This window comes from Erinaceus europaeus, chromosome 3 (genome assembly GCF_950295315.1).
Source record: "Erinaceus europaeus chromosome 3, mEriEur2.1, whole genome shotgun sequence".
Classification (NCBI taxonomy): Eukaryota; Metazoa; Chordata; class Mammalia; order Eulipotyphla; family Erinaceidae; genus Erinaceus; species Erinaceus europaeus.
In genome coordinates, this window is record NC_080164.1 from 185,503,981 (window position 1) to 185,521,018 (window position 17,038).

The 17,038-nt window shown below is 41.8% G+C and overlaps 2 protein-coding genes across 6 annotated transcripts in view; one reads left to right on the forward strand and one right to left on the reverse strand.

Moving 5' to 3' along the window:
• Nucleotides 1-17,038, forward strand: part of PIGG (phosphatidylinositol glycan anchor biosynthesis class G) — a 264,955-nt gene that overhangs the window by 155,913 nt on the left and 92,004 nt on the right. The gene's annotated exons all lie outside the window — the stretch shown is intronic.
• NAALAD2 (N-acetylated alpha-linked acidic dipeptidase 2) overlaps nt 1-17,038 on the reverse strand; it is a 42,064-nt gene that overhangs the window by 17,781 nt on the left and 7,245 nt on the right. The window contains exons 6-12 of the mRNA XM_007538545.2: nt 12,082-12,268; nt 6,973-7,066; nt 5,038-5,133; nt 2,746-2,831; nt 2,387-2,506; nt 2,211-2,293; nt 533-596 (exon numbers count right to left, since the gene is read on the reverse strand). Of these exons, the coding sequence (XP_007538607.2) occupies nt 533-596; nt 2,211-2,293; nt 2,387-2,506; nt 2,746-2,831; nt 5,038-5,133; nt 6,973-7,066; nt 12,082-12,268 (730 nt within the window). The remainder of the gene's footprint in view (nt 1-532; nt 597-2,210; nt 2,294-2,386; nt 2,507-2,745; nt 2,832-5,037; nt 5,134-6,972; nt 7,067-12,081; nt 12,269-17,038) is intronic.

Here is a 17,038-nt window from a genome sequence, read left to right on the forward strand (position 1 = left end):
ACTGAGGAGGGCGGGGCGGTGCCTGGCAGCAGCAGAGGAGAGGCCCTCAGTACACACTGTGGGGAGGTGTGAAATGAACACCTTGGAAAAAAATGTCCATTTGTTTATTTATTTACTTTGGATAGACACAGAGAGGAATTGAAAGAAGGAGAAGACAGAGAGGGAGAGAGAGAGAGACACCTGCAGCATGGCTTCACCACTCATGAAGTTTCCCCCTTGCAGGTGGGGACCAGGGTCCTAGGGCATTGTCATGTGTGCATTCAACCAGGTGTAACACCACCTGGCCCCAACAATGTCCTTATGTAACATTTTCTCAGATAAACATCTGAGAATATGACTAATACTAGTTGTAAGTAGTGGCCCAGGAAAGGGGAGTGGTGAGCTACAGTCATTCATTTAAATCATAATTTCCCTGGTAAGCTGAAGGTATTAGTGAGAGCTCTCAAAGAAAGAGCATATTTTTGGCTCACAAGCTGTGACTTTCCGATTCCAGAGACATCTACTGTCTAGTGATGACTTGCACTGTGGCTACCTTCTACAGATGAATCAGAGTTGATATAGGCAACACTTCGCTCCATGAGAATCCTTGCATTCTCCTGTAATTGAAACAAATTGTTGCTTAATTCACATTAACAACTGAGAAATGTAAACAAAACTGGCAAATTAATTTAGTGGTAATGTGGTCTGTAAATGTATTTATGAGTGAAATGCCTACTCCTTTGACCAAAATTTGTAAAAACACTGATAATTGGCTGACAACAATATGGATGCAATTAAAACAAGAAAGAAAAATATAGTGTTTAGCAATTATGTCTAGTAATAGCAGGGAGTCCCAAAGAAAAATGTATTTTCAAAGTATGATTCCAGAACACGAAGCGCTGAGGCTCCAAGATGTTGAGTCCCTCCCCAGATCAACTAAATAAGAATTAATGAAAACCTAGAAATCTGTGAAAAGTATCTGTAGAAATCCTTACTCACATGTTAAGGATTCAGATTCATTGAGATCCAAGTCAACTTTTTAAAAAGTTTTTCTTAATATTTTTATTTATTTGATAGAGTCAGAAAGCAATCAAGAGGAAAGGGGGGCGTCGAGAGAGGGAAAGAGACACCGGTGACACTGCTTCACTGTGCATGAGGCTTCCCTCCTGCAGGTAGGCATCGGGGCTTGAACCTGGTAGTTTTACATTCTTGTATTAATCATAAATAAATAATGGCTTAATAAATAAAGACAATTCACTCAGTAGAGTCTGCCTTCCCACACAGGAGGCCCTCTATCCAAACCCCAGCAGCAGATGGGGACACCAGGGCACCAGGGGAAACTCCAGAGAAGATGGAGTAGTACTATGGTGACTCTGTTTCTCAAAAAAAAAATACCCCAAGGAGTATATTGGGGCCTAGCACCACTAATTTTTTTCTTTTCTAAAAGAAGCAGTAGCAAATGGAAATTCTGTGTGAGGAAAAATAAATCTGAGATTGTTAGTCAGTTTATTAAATCAATTCAATTTTAAAAATATCTTAACAATTAGGCACTTATCTTAGAGAATGCTGAACTATATTTTTTCAATTTTATATGGAAATTATAAATGTGAAAATATGAACAAAATATTATCATCTTAGTAGAACATCTTATATTTTCTTAGAACTTATTTCTTGTCAGAAACAGCTTGCTAGTTTTGAGTACTTTATGGAGATAAAATTTTCACTTGTTCTTTCTTTTTTTTTTTTTTTTTTTTTCCTTTTTTTTTCACTTGTTCTTTCACAAAACAAATACAAATAGGTTCGGGAAGTAGAACAGTGGGTAAAGTATTGGATTCTTCAGTGTGAGGTCCTAAGTTCAACCCCTGTGCATCACATGTGCAAAAGTGATGTTCTGGTTCTCTCTCTCCTCCTATCTCTTACTAATTAATACAAGAATAAATCTTGAAGAAAATACAAAGAGGACACTAATTCCCCAATAAAGAAATTTTAAAAAAGAAAATACAAATAGGAACAAAAATACTTTCAACATTTTAAAATAACAAGTAATTTTAGTTGTAGTCCAGTAATGAAGAAATTGTTGTTTTGCTGATGTAAAAGTAGCAGCAAACTCTACCTTAAATTCTCCTGCTGCTTCTTTCAGATTAAAGCCTTCCTAGTAACAGGACCTCCGCAGCACTCCTGAGGAACGTGAGTGTATTCCATGTTGGCCCGGAAGGAACAGTCTGACTTACCTCGGCCCACTCTGTGGAGCCCAGAAGTCCAAATTCCTCTGCGTCCCAGCTGGCAAAAATAATGGTCCTCCTTGGCCTCCAGCCTGCGGTCATGGTTAACAGACAATACAGCTGCCCCAAATAACGGCAATGGGCAGTTCACATTTGCCATCACTCCCCAGAGAGACACTATTTACCTTCCCTCATCAGGTTTCCAAAACTGTGGACAATCTCTTGCAGAGCTGCAGTGCCACTGGTGGGATCCACAGCTCCAAACACCCAAGAGTCACGATGGCCTCCCAGAATAACATACCTGTCTGCAAGGACAGCAGTGAGAGGGAGTGCACTGCACACATTATAGTCAGTGTCTTTAACCTCCTCTTGTCTGAGTGTCTCCAATGGAAAAATAATCAAAACTAGACTCAGAGCTTAACAAGTTTTTCAAATGTGGCAGCTTCACAAGACTCAGGGAAAAATCAACTGTTGACTAGTGTTTATCGACTTTTACTTCTGGCATCTTTGTAAAAACAAAATGTTTTCCGATATATTGACTCACCAGGTTCCACAGATCCTTTGATAGTTCCAATTACATTATAAATTCTTGTAATTTGATTGGTGTTATGAACATGCATTTTAACTTTCCTAGAATTTCAAAGCAAATAAATTACTTCAGACCAAACAATAAGCCTAATCATAAAAATTCTCACATGTACATAAAACTCTACCATAACTCTACCATGATTCTCATTTATTTGCCACCTGAATTCAATCATTGTTGAACCTCCTGTCTACACTGTATAAATTATAATTTGGGGGCCAGGAGGGGGCGCACCTGGTCAAGCACTCACATTACAGTGTGCAAGGATCCAGGCTCAAGCCCCCAGTCCCCCCCTGCAGGGGGAAGCTTCACGAGTGGTGAAGCAGGGCTGCAGGCGTCTCTCTGTCTCTCTCTCCCTTTCCATCTCCCTCCTCAATCTCTCTATGTTCCATCAAATAAAATAAATAAAGTTTAAGGGCCGGGTGGTGGCGCACCTGGTTGAATGCACGTTACAGTGCACAAGGACCCAGGTTTGAGCCCCCGGTCCCCGATGCAGGGGGAAATCTTCACAAGTGGTGAAGCAGGGCTGCAGGCGTCTCTCTGTCTCTCTCCCTCTCCGTTTCCACTTACCCTCTCAATCTTTCTCTGTTTCTATCCACCAGTAAGAAATAAATAAAAATATTAGAAAAAAAGAAATTATAATTTTTATTTCTAAGTCTAGAAGCATCCAGTTAAAGGTTAGATTTTAAAAACTGGGTATATTTTACATTCTTCATCCTTCATTAAATCTTAACTAAAATAAAAAACATCCTATTAAAAATTTCATGTATTCATTCTAAAAATGTTTATTTATGTATATGATACTGCTTTGTTTGGGGAAGACTGGGCTTCTTTCATGCACAGTCTCACTGCCTGAGATTACTTTTCAAGAGAGAGAGAGAGAGAGGGAGTGCAAAGGATGGAGGTGTCCCTGGAGCCAGGACTCCCATGTGGTGCTAGAGCTCCAACCTGTGCTGTGCACATATCAAGACCTGCGCCTCACCTGATGAGCCATCTCTCCCACTTCATTCTAAAAAACTTTAAATATACCCTACCTAATTAAAAATATTAAGGAGACAGCCAATTGCATAGTAAAGCACAAATAGGCCTCTTTTATAATATGTCTGTTGCTAGGATTAATCTGATTTTCAGTTACTTACTCCTGATAACTGAAGGCATATGTCTATTCATTATTACAGAATTGGCTATAAGAAACATGATAAATACGTGTTAAATGGGAATTTGGGAAGTACCTGTTAAAATGTACAGGACAACTGAACTTTTCTAGGCAGATCCTGTTTATTCTGATTTGGTTCAGTATTTTTCATACCCATTCATTAATTATAATGAAGAACATTGAATGCAAGGGAAAATAAAAACTCAGGCTCAGAAAGGGAAAAAAAATAAAGCAAAACATCATTCACATCTTATGCATTCAAAGTACATGGGGAAAGGCTGAGCCTCTTTTTCAAAGAGAGCTGTCTCAATTTTGAAAGTCCCCCTGAGAGCATATAGCTAACATTTCCTGACACTGATTCACTGGGCAAAACTACTTTCTCTGGGTTTGAGCTCATGAGCACAGAGTCTGTAGCCAGGGTTCAATTTAACAGCACTGTAGTGTGCCACCAGCAGCCGTGATTAGCCCTGGGAGTGCAGTGACCCTACAATAATCACAGGTCACAGTACATCCGTCACACTAACTCACTGCGCCAACCCTACACCTTTCCTCAATAAACCTACTTTCCCATCTAGCTTTTTGAAAGTTACATGTAAAGGCTTTTTTTTAATTTAGGTAAAAAGGAAAGTGAAGATGTTAAACCTAGCTCAAATGGAGTTTTTGAGACTGTGTGAAACAAATATGGTGTCACCATTGAGAGAACTTGGTACAGTTACACATTATTTTTTATTTGTTGGATAGACAGAGAAATCAAGAGGGAAAGGAAGAGAGAGAGAGGAAGAGAGAGACGCCCACAGCACTGCTTCACTGCCCATGAAGCTCTCCCCTGCAGGTGGGAACCAAGGGCTTGAACTTGGGTCCTTGTGCACTGTACTGTGTGCACTTAACCAGGTGTGCCACCACCCAGCCCTCTATAATTCTGTATGTACATCTCCATAAAACATCTCCAAGTGCTCCTGGAGTAGCAACATGACCAACTTTTAGTTATAAAAATGAAGTAAAGGTAAGCCGACTACTCCTAGCAGAACTGTGATCTGACATTTTGCACTGAACACACTGAATGTCTCCAGGTTAGTGAAGTCATGTGAAATTACCTGAAAGAAGCAGTTACTGCAAAGCCGGGCCCAATGTTATATGCTACAGGGAGACTTCCCTTCCAGCTACTGGGGGGGGCAGGGCCCCCCATGTGGCTGCCAAAATAAATGAAAACAGGAAAAGACTGAGCCTCAAAGTTCCTTTTTAAAAACCATGAAGTTTTATTTTGTCTAAATCACATTTTAAAAACTTTAAATCATTATTGAGATTTGATACTAAGTAGCAGGCATTGTCAAAACTCCTCTCCCCTCCACAGCAATCTAGGGAAAGAGTCAATGAGTATCAACCTCCTCACACTGGACTTATGTGAACTGATCTGGAAGCATTAGGTCCCAGAAATCCTAGAGACAGAAAGAGACTTTGTTATGAATACAATAATTTCTAAAGAGACTGCCAATTACATAGTAGGCACTCATTCAACAGCACTGACACAGCAGAAGGAGCAAGGAGGACAGCAGCACCAAATGTCTCCACATTCTAGATAGTTTATACACATGACGGCATCCTATCCCTACTGGGGGGTTTCTGTCCTTATTTGCAGACAAGAAAACTAAGTCAGAGACAGATTAAGTGACTGGTACAACTTTGCACACTAAGTGGTGGGTGTTACATTTACTTTTGAAATACAGGTAAAGGCATAGTTCAGAGGGTGGTGCGATGGGTGAAGGATTGGACTGTTCTGAGGTCCTGAGTTCAGTCCTGAGTTCAGGCCTGGCATGGTATGTGCCAAAGTGATGCTGTCCATTCTCTCTCTGTGTCTCTCTCTCTCTCTCTCTCTCTCTCTCTCATTTTCTTTTATTAGTTGCCGCCATAGTTATTGATGGGCTTGGTGCCTGCATGATGAATCCACAGTTCCCAGCAGCCTTTTTTCTTTCTCTCTCTCTTTTTCTTTCTTTCTTTCTTTCTTTCTTTCTTTCTTTCTTTCTTTCTTTCATTCTTTTACTTGACAGGACAGAGATAAACTGAGGAAGGGAAGAGAGAAAGGAAAAGGGAGGTACCTGCAGCACTGCTTCACCATTCATGAGGCTTCCCCCTCTGCAGGTGGGGACTTACAAAATACACGAAGACACAGCCTAGTCCCTCTCTCATCCTTTCTAATATGAGAGAGAAATGGGATAAAATAATAAAATGAAGGGGCTAGGTGGTGGCACACCTGGTTTAGTGCACATGTTACAATGCACAAGGACCTGGGTTTGAGTCCCCAGTCCCCACTTGTAGGGGGAAAGTTTTTCAAGTGGTGAAGCAGGGTTGCAGGTGTCTCTCTGCCTCTCTCCCTCTCTATCTCCCCCTACCCTCTCAATTTTTAGCTGTCTCTATCCAATAAATAAAGATGGTAAATAAATAAAATTTTAATGCACATGAAAAAATACAGGTAAAGGTACCAAGTGGTAACTCACTAGGTACACACATTACCATGTGCGAGGATCTGGATTCAAATTCCTGGCCCCCAACTGCAGAGCTTCACGAGTGGTAGAGCAGTGCTGGAGGCATTTCTCTCTGTCTCTCCCTATCTCTCTCTTTCTCACTCCATCAAAAAGGAAAAGAAAATGACTGGGAACAGTGAAGCAGTGCAGGCACAAAGTAATAACCTGGTGGGCAAAAAAAAATTGCAGGTGAAGTACAAGTACCATATAAATCACTGAGAAAATACAAGAACTTAAAGTCGTTAGTTTTTTTTTTTTTTTTTTATCTTTGCATAGTCTTGTTTTGGAGACTTAATTTGCAGCAAAGGAATATTTTCTTATTTTTTGGTAACTAAATTGACTGTTCCTGTATGAAATAACAAGAGTGTACTCTGCTACTTCTAACTAGTTCAAGTTATTTTTATAGATGACTTTACTTTAAACATAATTAGGTTACATTTTTTTTTTTTTTTTTTTAGGAAATGACACATTGGTGCAAAACATCTTACTGATTCAAATAGAAAATGATACCGTAATAGCACTTCTGCATCATCATAGCCAATAGGGTGTACAGGGATTTGAGGGATTCCCATACCTTCTTCAACATCAAGTCTGAAGGTATACTCTGAAAAAGATCAATTGTATAATATAAAAATGATTAAATCTGAGCACGGAGTGTCAAGGAATTAATTACTATTATAGATTTTTTTATGCATTTCTAATTGTATTGGGATTTTAAAGCTCTCCAAAAGTGAACAACAATTATTTTGCCTAATTCAACAATAAGGCAGTGTATTATTTGTGTTTTAATGCAAATTAGTGGTTATAGCCTCCCAATTTTGTTTTGACATTTCACATAATTATCTTGATTGAATTTTTAAAAAATATTTTGGATTCAGGCTGGGGAGGTTTATTATATAATGGTCACGCAAAAAGACAGGAAGATTTTTATGCTTGGAAAAGCAAAAAACCCAGGTTTTATCCCCAATAGCACCATAAGCCACAGCTGAGCAGTGCTCTGGTAAAAATAATTGAATAAATAAATAAAATTTAAATTTATAAAAAAAGGCAGTAGGGAGTCGGGCGGTAGCGCAGCAGGTTAAGCGCATGTGGCGCGAAGCACAAGGACCGGCGTAAGGATCTGGGTTCGAGCCCCCGTCTCCCCACTTGCAGGGAAGTCGCTTCACAGGCGTGAAGCAGGTCTGCAGGTGTCTGTCTTTCTCTCCCCCTCTCTGTCTTCCCCTCCTCTCTCCATTTCTCTCTGTCCTATCCAACAACAACAACATCAGTGACAACAACAACTACAGCAACAACAACAAAAAGACAAGGGCAACAAAAAGAAAAATAAACAAATAATTTTTTTAAGGCAGTAAGAGGAGGACAGAAATCTCACTCATAAGTAGAACTTCAGAATCAAGGACAGTTAGGGAGAACATAAGGTGAAACTTGGGACTGGGTGTGGTATATTAACAGCACCAAAGCTAAGGCTCTGGGGAAGAGAGGAGGAAGATGGGATGGAGGGCTGTGGGGTCCTGGCGCTGCAGGTAGAAAGGGCCTGCATTGAGGGGAGAGTGTCTTGTAGACACTGTGGGGAGATGAACGCTTATGCCTATATGCGAACAACTGTACTGTAAACCGCTAGCCCACCAATAGTGGGGGGGAGATCTTCTTAAAGTCTCAGTCAACCATATACCTAGAAAAGTAGTCAGGATTTTGAAACTAGAAGCAGCATAAAGATAAGGGGATAGCTAGCTGAGGATAGGGCTCCACTAGCAAAGCATTCACACCTGAGGCTCCTGGTTCAATTGCCAGCACTGCACATACTGGAATATTGCTCTGGCTTGTCAGTCTCTCTCTCCCTCTCTCTCTCTCTCTCTCTCTCTCTCTCTCTCTGTCAGTCTCCTCTCTCTTTCTCTCCCTCTCTCTCTCTCTCTCTCTCTCTCTGTGTGTGTGTGTGTGTGTGTGTGTGAGACATGTGGAACTCTTTCTCATATGTCATAAAGAAAAGCTTTCTAACAAATAAATAGAAGGGAATTATGAGGTTATAGGGATAACTGATAAAGATCACATTCAAACAGTAATAAATACCCTTTCAAAGGAAAGTTGAAAAACTTTTTTCAGGCATGTGCCACAGTGATGCTCTGGTTCTCTCTTTTTCTCTCTTTATTATAACTAAATACATCTTTTTTTTTATTTTAAGAGAGTAGAACAAAAGCTACAAACACTACCTGGAACCAGAAAATACCTAAAATTACCAAAGCAATCTTGAGGAAAATAAAGAACATAACTGGAGGCATCATGCTCCACATTATTATAGGGCCACTGTGACCAAAACTGCCTGGCACTGGAACAAAAATAAACACACTGACCAGTGAACTAGAACTAAGAGCCCACACAGAAAGTGAGCTCTGACCTACAGAGATGCAGAGGTCACATAGGCTCCTAAGCTGAATATGGGCCCCAGATCAAATCGATGGAGTTTATAGTCAACAACATGTATACGCCTTTTCCATATTTGGAAGCTACCCTCCTCCCAGATCCAGCTTTCTAGTCCTTTTTCCAGCCATGACATCATCTCCCCAGACAATAATCTGGGTCCATCTGCATATCAGATGTCAGACTCAGAAAAAAAAAAAAAAACTGGTATAGTCATGGGCTCTTTGGAATATAACTAAAATAGGCCTACTAGGTATCTATAAAAGGGAGACCCCTAAATCTTCATCTGAAGTATTCCAGCCTTTAGGTTCATGAGTAGTTAACAATTTGTTTGGCTTTATATGTTAACTCTTTTTTCAGCCACCAGGTTCCAGATGCTACCATGATGCCAACCGGACTTCCCTGGACAGACAACTCCACCAATGTGTCCTGAAGCCCCGCTTCCCCAGAACCCCACCCCACTAGGGAAAGAGAGAGACAGGCTGAGAATATGAATCCATCTGCCAATGCCCATTTTCAGCAGGGAAGCAATTACGGAAGCCAGACCTTCCACCTTCTGCATCCCACAATGACCTTGGTTCCATACTCCCAGAGGGTTAAGGAATAGGAAAGCTATCAGGGGAGGGAAGGGGATACGGAGCTCTGGTGGTGGGCATGTGTGGAGTTGTACCCCTCTTATCCTATTGTTTTGTCAGTGTTTCCTTTTTATAAATAAAAATAACTAAATAAATAAGTAAATTACCTTTATTTATTGGATAGAGATTGCCAGAAATTGAGAGGGAAGGGGGTGATAGAGAGGGAGAGAGACAGAGAGACACCTGCAGCACTGCTTTACCACTTGCAAAGCTTTCCCCCTGCAGGTGGGGACTGGGAGCTCGAACCTGGGTCCTTGTGCACTCAACCAGGTGCACCCCCTGCCCCCCATATTTTTTCCATGTGACTTTTTAGAACCTTAAAACATACCTACAAAGACTTGTGTATAAAACAAGTTGGAGCAGACTCATGTTAAAGTCCACAAAGTGAAAACAGTCCAAATGTCCATCAAGAAAGGGATTAAAGGTGGTTGGGCTGTAGTGCAGAAGGTTAAGCACACATAGCTCAAGGGCCGGCATAACAAAGCCCAGTTGGAGCCCCCGGCTCCCCACCTGCAGGGGGGTCGCTTCAATGAAGCAGGTCTGCAGGTGTCTGTCTTTCTCTCCCCATCTCTGTCTTCCTCTTTCCTCTCCTTTCTCCATTTCTCTCTGTCCTATCTGGCAACAACATCATAACAACAATAATAATAACCACAACAATGATAAAAAACAAAGGCAACAAAAAAAAAGGGATTAAAATAAAGAGACTATTCATTCAATAGAATACTACTCAAGCAAAAAAAAAAAAAGGATAGTGGAAACATAAACATCAATTTCCAAATAAATATACTGACAGACAGCAGACCAGCAGAGTTGGCATGGAGGGGCAGGGGACTGGGAGGCAGCAATTACAATAAAAGAAAACTTGCTTGGGTGATGACTGCTATCTTGATTGTGAAGATAACTAGAAATATACCAAGACTCCTCACATATTACATGTTAACACCCAGAAACACACTGGAATATTTAAACACATGTATGTATTATCCAGAGAAGAATGAAATCACTGGGCAGTTCAGAAAACCTAGGATCTAATTTGGAGCAATAGAGTTTTCTTTCTTGTCCTTTTCTTTTCTTTATTTTATTTTATTTTTTCAGAACACTGCTCAGCTTTGATTTATGGTGGTGCTGGGAGATTAAACCTAGGACTTTGGAGCCTCTCTTTGCATACCCATTATGCTGTCTACCCCCACCCCTACTAGTGTTTTGTTTTGTTTTTCCAATACTGTTTTCTAAGCATAGAGATCTGGTCTCTGAATCTCTACTAAATTTGAAAGAGGTAGCCCTGGAGATGGCCCAATGGATTAAATGTTAGACCCTCAAGGATGAGTTTGATCACCAGCATCAAATGTGCCAGTGATGCTAGAGTTCTCTCTCTCTCTCTCTCTCTCTCTCTCTCTCTCTTATAATCTTTAAAGGAAGTGAACAAAGATCCTGAATTTCAGTCTGTGGCAATTTAGGTGAATTACTTATTTTCACTGAAATACTATCAAGGGAAGCAAATGAGGCAAGAATGGAATAACACCCATTTATTTTTAATTTTTTTAATTTTATTTATTTATTTTCCCTCTTGTTGCCCTTGTTGTTTTTCATTGTTGTTGTAGTTATTGTTGTTGTTTCTATTGATGTCGTCATTGATAAAACAGAGAGAAATGGAGAGAGGAGGGGGAGACAGAGGGGGGGTAGAAAGACAGACACCTGCAGACCTGCTTCACCGCAGGTGAATCAGCTCCCTGGCAGGTGGAGAGCCAGGGGCTCGAACCGGGATCCTTATGCGGGTCCTTGTGCTTTGTGCCACGTGCGCTTAACCCGCTGCGCTACCTACCACCCAACTCCCAAATAACACCCATTTATCTGACAAAGTTAGTGTAATAATCTGATAGGCTTTCTATTGGTTAGGTGGAAGTCCATTTAAAAAAGATTACTTACATATTACAGAACTGCTCTCTTGGAAGCAATTACAATGCAAACAGAAAATTTCAAATGCTCTGGCAGTTTTATTACAGAGAGAGAGAGAGAATTCAACAGACCCTCCCCTCTCTAAGTTCATACTTCATGAAAATGTAAAACCAGGCTGGCAAAATAGCTACATGGATAGTGCTCTGCCTTGCCAAGCGCTTGACCCAGGCTCTAGCCTGGCCCTCCCACATTGAAGGAGGCTTCTGTTTCTGGTCTCTTTCACTCTCTCTCTGCCTTCTCTGTCTCTAGAAAAAAAAAAAAAAGAAAAGAAGATAAATAATATAATGGAAATGTTCCTTAGCTCCTAGAAAAAAAAAAATTACACTGTGGTCCAAGAGGTGGTGCAGTGGATAAAGCACTGGGCTCCCAAGCATGAGGTCCCAAGTTCTGTCCCCAGCAGCACATGTACCAGAGTGATGTCTGGTTCTTTCTCTCTCTCCTGCCATCTTTCTCATTAATAAGTAAATAAAAACTTTAAAAAATTAAAATTTAAAAAAGAAAAAAATATGATTATTTCAGTTTTCATATTACTCTGTAAATGGTGGACTTTACAGCTAGTAAGAGCAACTAGTATTTTTGCAAAGCTGAGTGGGCCTCCACAGGCATCCCTTACCTTTGGCTGGATAGCCTGGGGTGAGTGGGTCCCCTGCACCATTCAAATTCAAGACATTCCCTCTCTGGGCTGAAGTTCCAGGAAGATTCCATCCCTTGGGGTAGGGCTGGACATGAGGGGCAGAGTAGTCTGCTGGGTCTGAGAATAGGATGATTCCTGTGGCACCTGCTAACATGGCATTTTTGACCTGCAGAGACAAGATGAAATTCACAAGCAGCAATGGCCAACGACTGCCTTATTCAGCTAAGAGAAAATCAACCTAATAGCATAAGGGGAGTCAGCAAAATAGCTCACTTGTGTAGTGTACTGCTTTGCCATCACACGACTCAGGTTCAAGACCAGCCCAAACATATTTATGTCTATGTCTCTTTTTTTAACCTGAGCACTGCTCAGCATTACTTTGCGGTGATATAGGGGATTGAACCTGGGACTTTGGTGTCTCAGGCATGAGAGTCTCTTTGCATAAACATTATGCTATCTGCCCCTGCCCCATATCTGTATCTTGAAGGAAAAAAAGTCACCCAGGGACCAGATGGTGGCGCACCTGGTTAAGAGCACACAATACAGTGTACAAGGTCCCGGGTTCAAGCCCCTGGTCCCCACCTGCAGGTGGGAAGCTTCAGGAGTGGTGAAGCAGGGCTGCAGGTGCCTCTCTGTCTCTCTCGCTATCTCCCCTTCCCTCTCGATTTCTAGCTGTCTCTATCCAATAATTTTTTTTTTCCTCCAGGGTTATTGCTGGGCTTGGTGCCTGCACCATGAATCCACCGCTCCTGGGGGCCATTTTTTCCCCTTTTGTTGCCCTTGTTGTTGTAGCCTCGTTGTGGTTATTATTATTACCATTGTTAATGTTGTTCGTTGTTGGATAGGACAGAGAGAAATGGAGAGGAGGGGAAGACAGAGAGGGGGCAGAGAAAGACAGACACTTGCAGACCTGCTTCACCGCCTGTGAAGCGACTCCCCTGCAGGTGGGGAGCTAGGGCCGAACTGAGATCCTCACTCCAGTCCCTGTGCTTTGTGCCACGTGTGCTTAACCCACTGTGCCACGGCCCGACCCTCATAAATAAATGTTTTTTAAAAAGAAGAAGGGGAGTCAGGCGGTAGCGCAGCGGGTTAAGCGCACATGGCGCAAAACACAAGGACCGGTGTAAGGCTCCCAGTTCGAGCCCCTGGCTCCCCACCTGCAAGGGAGTCGCTTCAGACGGTGACGCAGGTCTGCAGGTGTCTGTCTTTCTCTCCCCCTCTGTGTCTTCCCCTCCTCTCTCCATTTCTCTCTGTCCTATCCAACAACAATGACATCAATAACTACAACAATAAAACAAGGGCAACAAAAGGGAATAAATAAATATAAAAAAAGAAAAAAAAGCCACCCAAGGATAGTGAGCCCTGGTGATAAACAAATAAACAAATAGTGTAGGGAAATAGAGACATGCTATCATATCTGCTTAAATAAGCAGAGGTCTCTTGGTGGATCTAAAAATCCATTTTTCCTGCATAGCTGTGAAGTAATTGCCTCTTCTACAAATATTATTATCCCTAATATTTAAAAAATCTCTAAAATTTTCCCCAAACTGAAAAAATCCATTCTTCCATATGTACATCTGTGTTTTGCACATATTTCTGTGGTAGCATGGGTCATAGTATTTTAAAATGTCTCGTACAGGTCCTTCTCCTGAAGCAAACTGACAGTGTTCAAGTATGTCTCACTCACTTCCTTAAAAAAAAAAAGTGGGTGTTTGTGTATGTCACTTTAAAAATAAGTTTATTGTGGCCCAGGAGGTGGCACAGAGGATAAAGCATTGGACTCTCAAGCATGGGGTCCTGAGTTCAATCCCTTCCCCAGCAGCACATGCACCAGAGCAATGTCTGGTTCTTTCTCGCCTTCTACCTTTCTAATAAACAAATAATTAAAAAATATTTTAAAAAATAAACATAATTGTATTTATTGGATAGAGACTGAGAGAAACTGACAGGAAAAGGAGAGATAGAGGGGGAGAGGCCCAAAGAGAGACATCTGTCTCCCCACTTGTGGAGCTGTCCCCCATACGTGGAAACCAGGAGCTTGAATGCAGGTCCTTGCACACTGTGACAGGTACACTCAACCAGATGTGACCATCCAGCCCTGTCTTATTCCAAAATCTGACACATAACGGAGTAAATAAATATCTATGTAGCTAAACTAATTTGTTTTCATCATCACTGGCCCTTCACCACTCCAGACCAACTTTTTTTTTCCAGATAGAAAGAGAGTCAGAGGTGTGAGAAGAAGGAAAGGGAAGACACCAAGAGGCCAACTCTGCCCTAGTGTCATGGTGGCCGGGTTCAAGTAGGCACACTATCCATGGTGAACCCTCTTCCCAACCCTACTTTATCTATTTGTTAAGGATATATTTTATGGGAGCTGAGCAGTGGTGCACCTGGTTGAGGATACATTACAATGTCCAAGGACCCAGGTTCAAGGCCCTGGTCCCCACCTGCAGGGGTGAAGCTTCACAAGAGGTGTTATCAGGGCTGCAGGTGTCTCTCTGTCTTCCCCTCTCTATTTCACCCTTCCCACTCAATTTCTGTCTGTCTCTATCTAGTAAGTAAAAATAATAATAAATATACTTTTTGTGATTTATTTTATGAGACAGAGTATCAGAGAGGAAGAGAGGCCAGAGCAGCACATGCAGTGCCAAGAACTGAACTCAGGACCTCATGCTTATTCAGAGCTCGGTGGCAGTACCACCTAGGCTGCTGAAATTTAATTCACAAGGGTTGAGGAAATAGCTCAACCTACCAGAGCAGCGTTTGTATGTCTGAAGCCCCAGAGGTCACAGTCTCAACCCCCAACACCACCTCAGACCAGAGCTAAACAACGTTCTGCTGCTCGCTCCTTCCTATCTCACAATAAAAATAAGTTTTTAATTTAATTAATTTATTTATTTATTTATTTATTGCCTCCAGGGTTATTGCTGGGGCTCAGTGCCTGCACCGTGAATCTACTGCTCCTGGAGGCCATTTTTCACCCTTTTGTTGTCCTTGTTGTGGTCATTATTGTTGTTGATGATTGTTGTAGTTCATTGTTGGATAGGACAGAGAAATGTAGAGAGGAGGGGAAGACGGGGGCGGGGGTGGGGGAGAGAAGGACAGACACCTGCAGACCTGCTTCACTGCCTGTGAAGCAACTCCCTTACAGGTGGGGAGCCGGGGGCGAGAACCGGTGTCCTTAAGCTTTGCGCCACATGCGCTTAACCCACTACGCTACCGCCCGACCCAAAAAAATAAGTTTTTTTAAATAAGGAAGTGTCTGCTTTGTCATGTGCAACCACAGGTTCAAGCCTGCCCTCCACCACACTACAGAAAGTGCTGCTGGGACAGTGTCTTTCCCTACGTCTCTCGATCTGACAGCTCAGCCCAGAGCTGTAAGAACCTGTGACAAGCGGCCGGGCAGTGCACACACAGTGAAGCCTGCATGTAGTGACATAGTGAGAAGCGCAGGGATCAACACAAGGATCCCAGCTCAAGCCACCCGCTCCCCACCTGCAGGGGGGTCGCTTCACAAGTGGTGAAGTAGGTCTGCAGGTGTCTGTCTTTCTCCTTCTCTATCTGACCCTCCTCTCTTAATTTCTCTCTATAATATTCAATAAAATATAAAAAAGGGGGATGAGTGGTGGCGCACCTGGTTAAGTGCACACATTACAGTGCGCAGGGACCCAGGTTCAAGCCTCCAGTCCCCACATGCCAGGGGAAAGCTTCACAAGTGGTGAAGCAGGGCTGCAGGTCTCTCTCTCTCTCTCTCTCTCTCTCTCTCTCTCCTCCTTCCCTCTCAATTTCTGGCTGTCTCTATCCAATAAATACAGATAATTTTTAAGAATAAAAAGGAAAAAGGGGGTGGGGGAGAGGGGGAAATGGGCACCAGGAGCAGTGGATTCTTCGTGCAGCCCCAGCGATAACCTTGGAGGCAAAAAATAAAATAAAATTTTTTAAAAAGACTCTTTGACAATAATAGTAAGAAATATCTTTGTGTAACAGTCATCATGTGTAAAAAAAAAAAAAAACTGACCACAGTATTTTTATAAATATCTAGCAGGAGGAGGATGTCTGGAGCCTATTTCATAACTCACACCACACAGGCACCACTTGCTGACTAGAGGGACACTCCAAGCTACTGCTGAGTGAAATAAAGTCATACGACATATAGCAGGAGATGCCCTCTGACAAAAAGTAAAGTGAAATAAAACCACAGAGACAGATGCATTCACAAAGGTAGTTCACAGAATTACTAATATTGATTGTACAAGGATTGGGTGGTGGCTCAGGCAGTAAACTGCAAGTGTTAGCACTCTCCAACGCCACATTTAAGCCCCCAGTCCTTACCTGCAGGAGGGAAGCTTCATGAGCAGTAGAACGGTGCTACAAGTGTCTGTCCCCTCTCTCATCTTCTCTCCCTCCCTATCTCTCTCTCACACCTTCTAGCAAAAAGACATAGTCTGGTCTGGGAGTTGGCACAGTGATAAAGCATCAGACTCTCAAGCATAAGGTCCTGAGTTCAACCCCCGCAGCACATCTTTCTTTCTCTCTCTCTCTCCTATCTTTCTCATTAATAAATAAATAAAATATTTAAAAAGAAAAAAAAAAAGAAATGGTCACTGAGAATGGTGCAGAGTCCCACTGATAACCCTAGTGGCAAAATAAATAAATATTCTTAAAGATTGATTATATATGCGGCTGGATGGACAGCATGATGGGTATGAAAAATATTTTCATGCCACAGACTCTAAGCTCCAGGATTCAATTCCAGGCACCACTATAAGCCATGGATGAACAGTGCTCTGAAGAAATATATAGGGAGAGGCAATGAAGTTGGATAATGCAAAAAACCTTTTTTTAGTTTATATACATAGTTTACAACTTTTAGTTTATATCTGATATTCACTTAAAAATTCAATATTGCTTTTGTAATAAAAATAATTTAAAA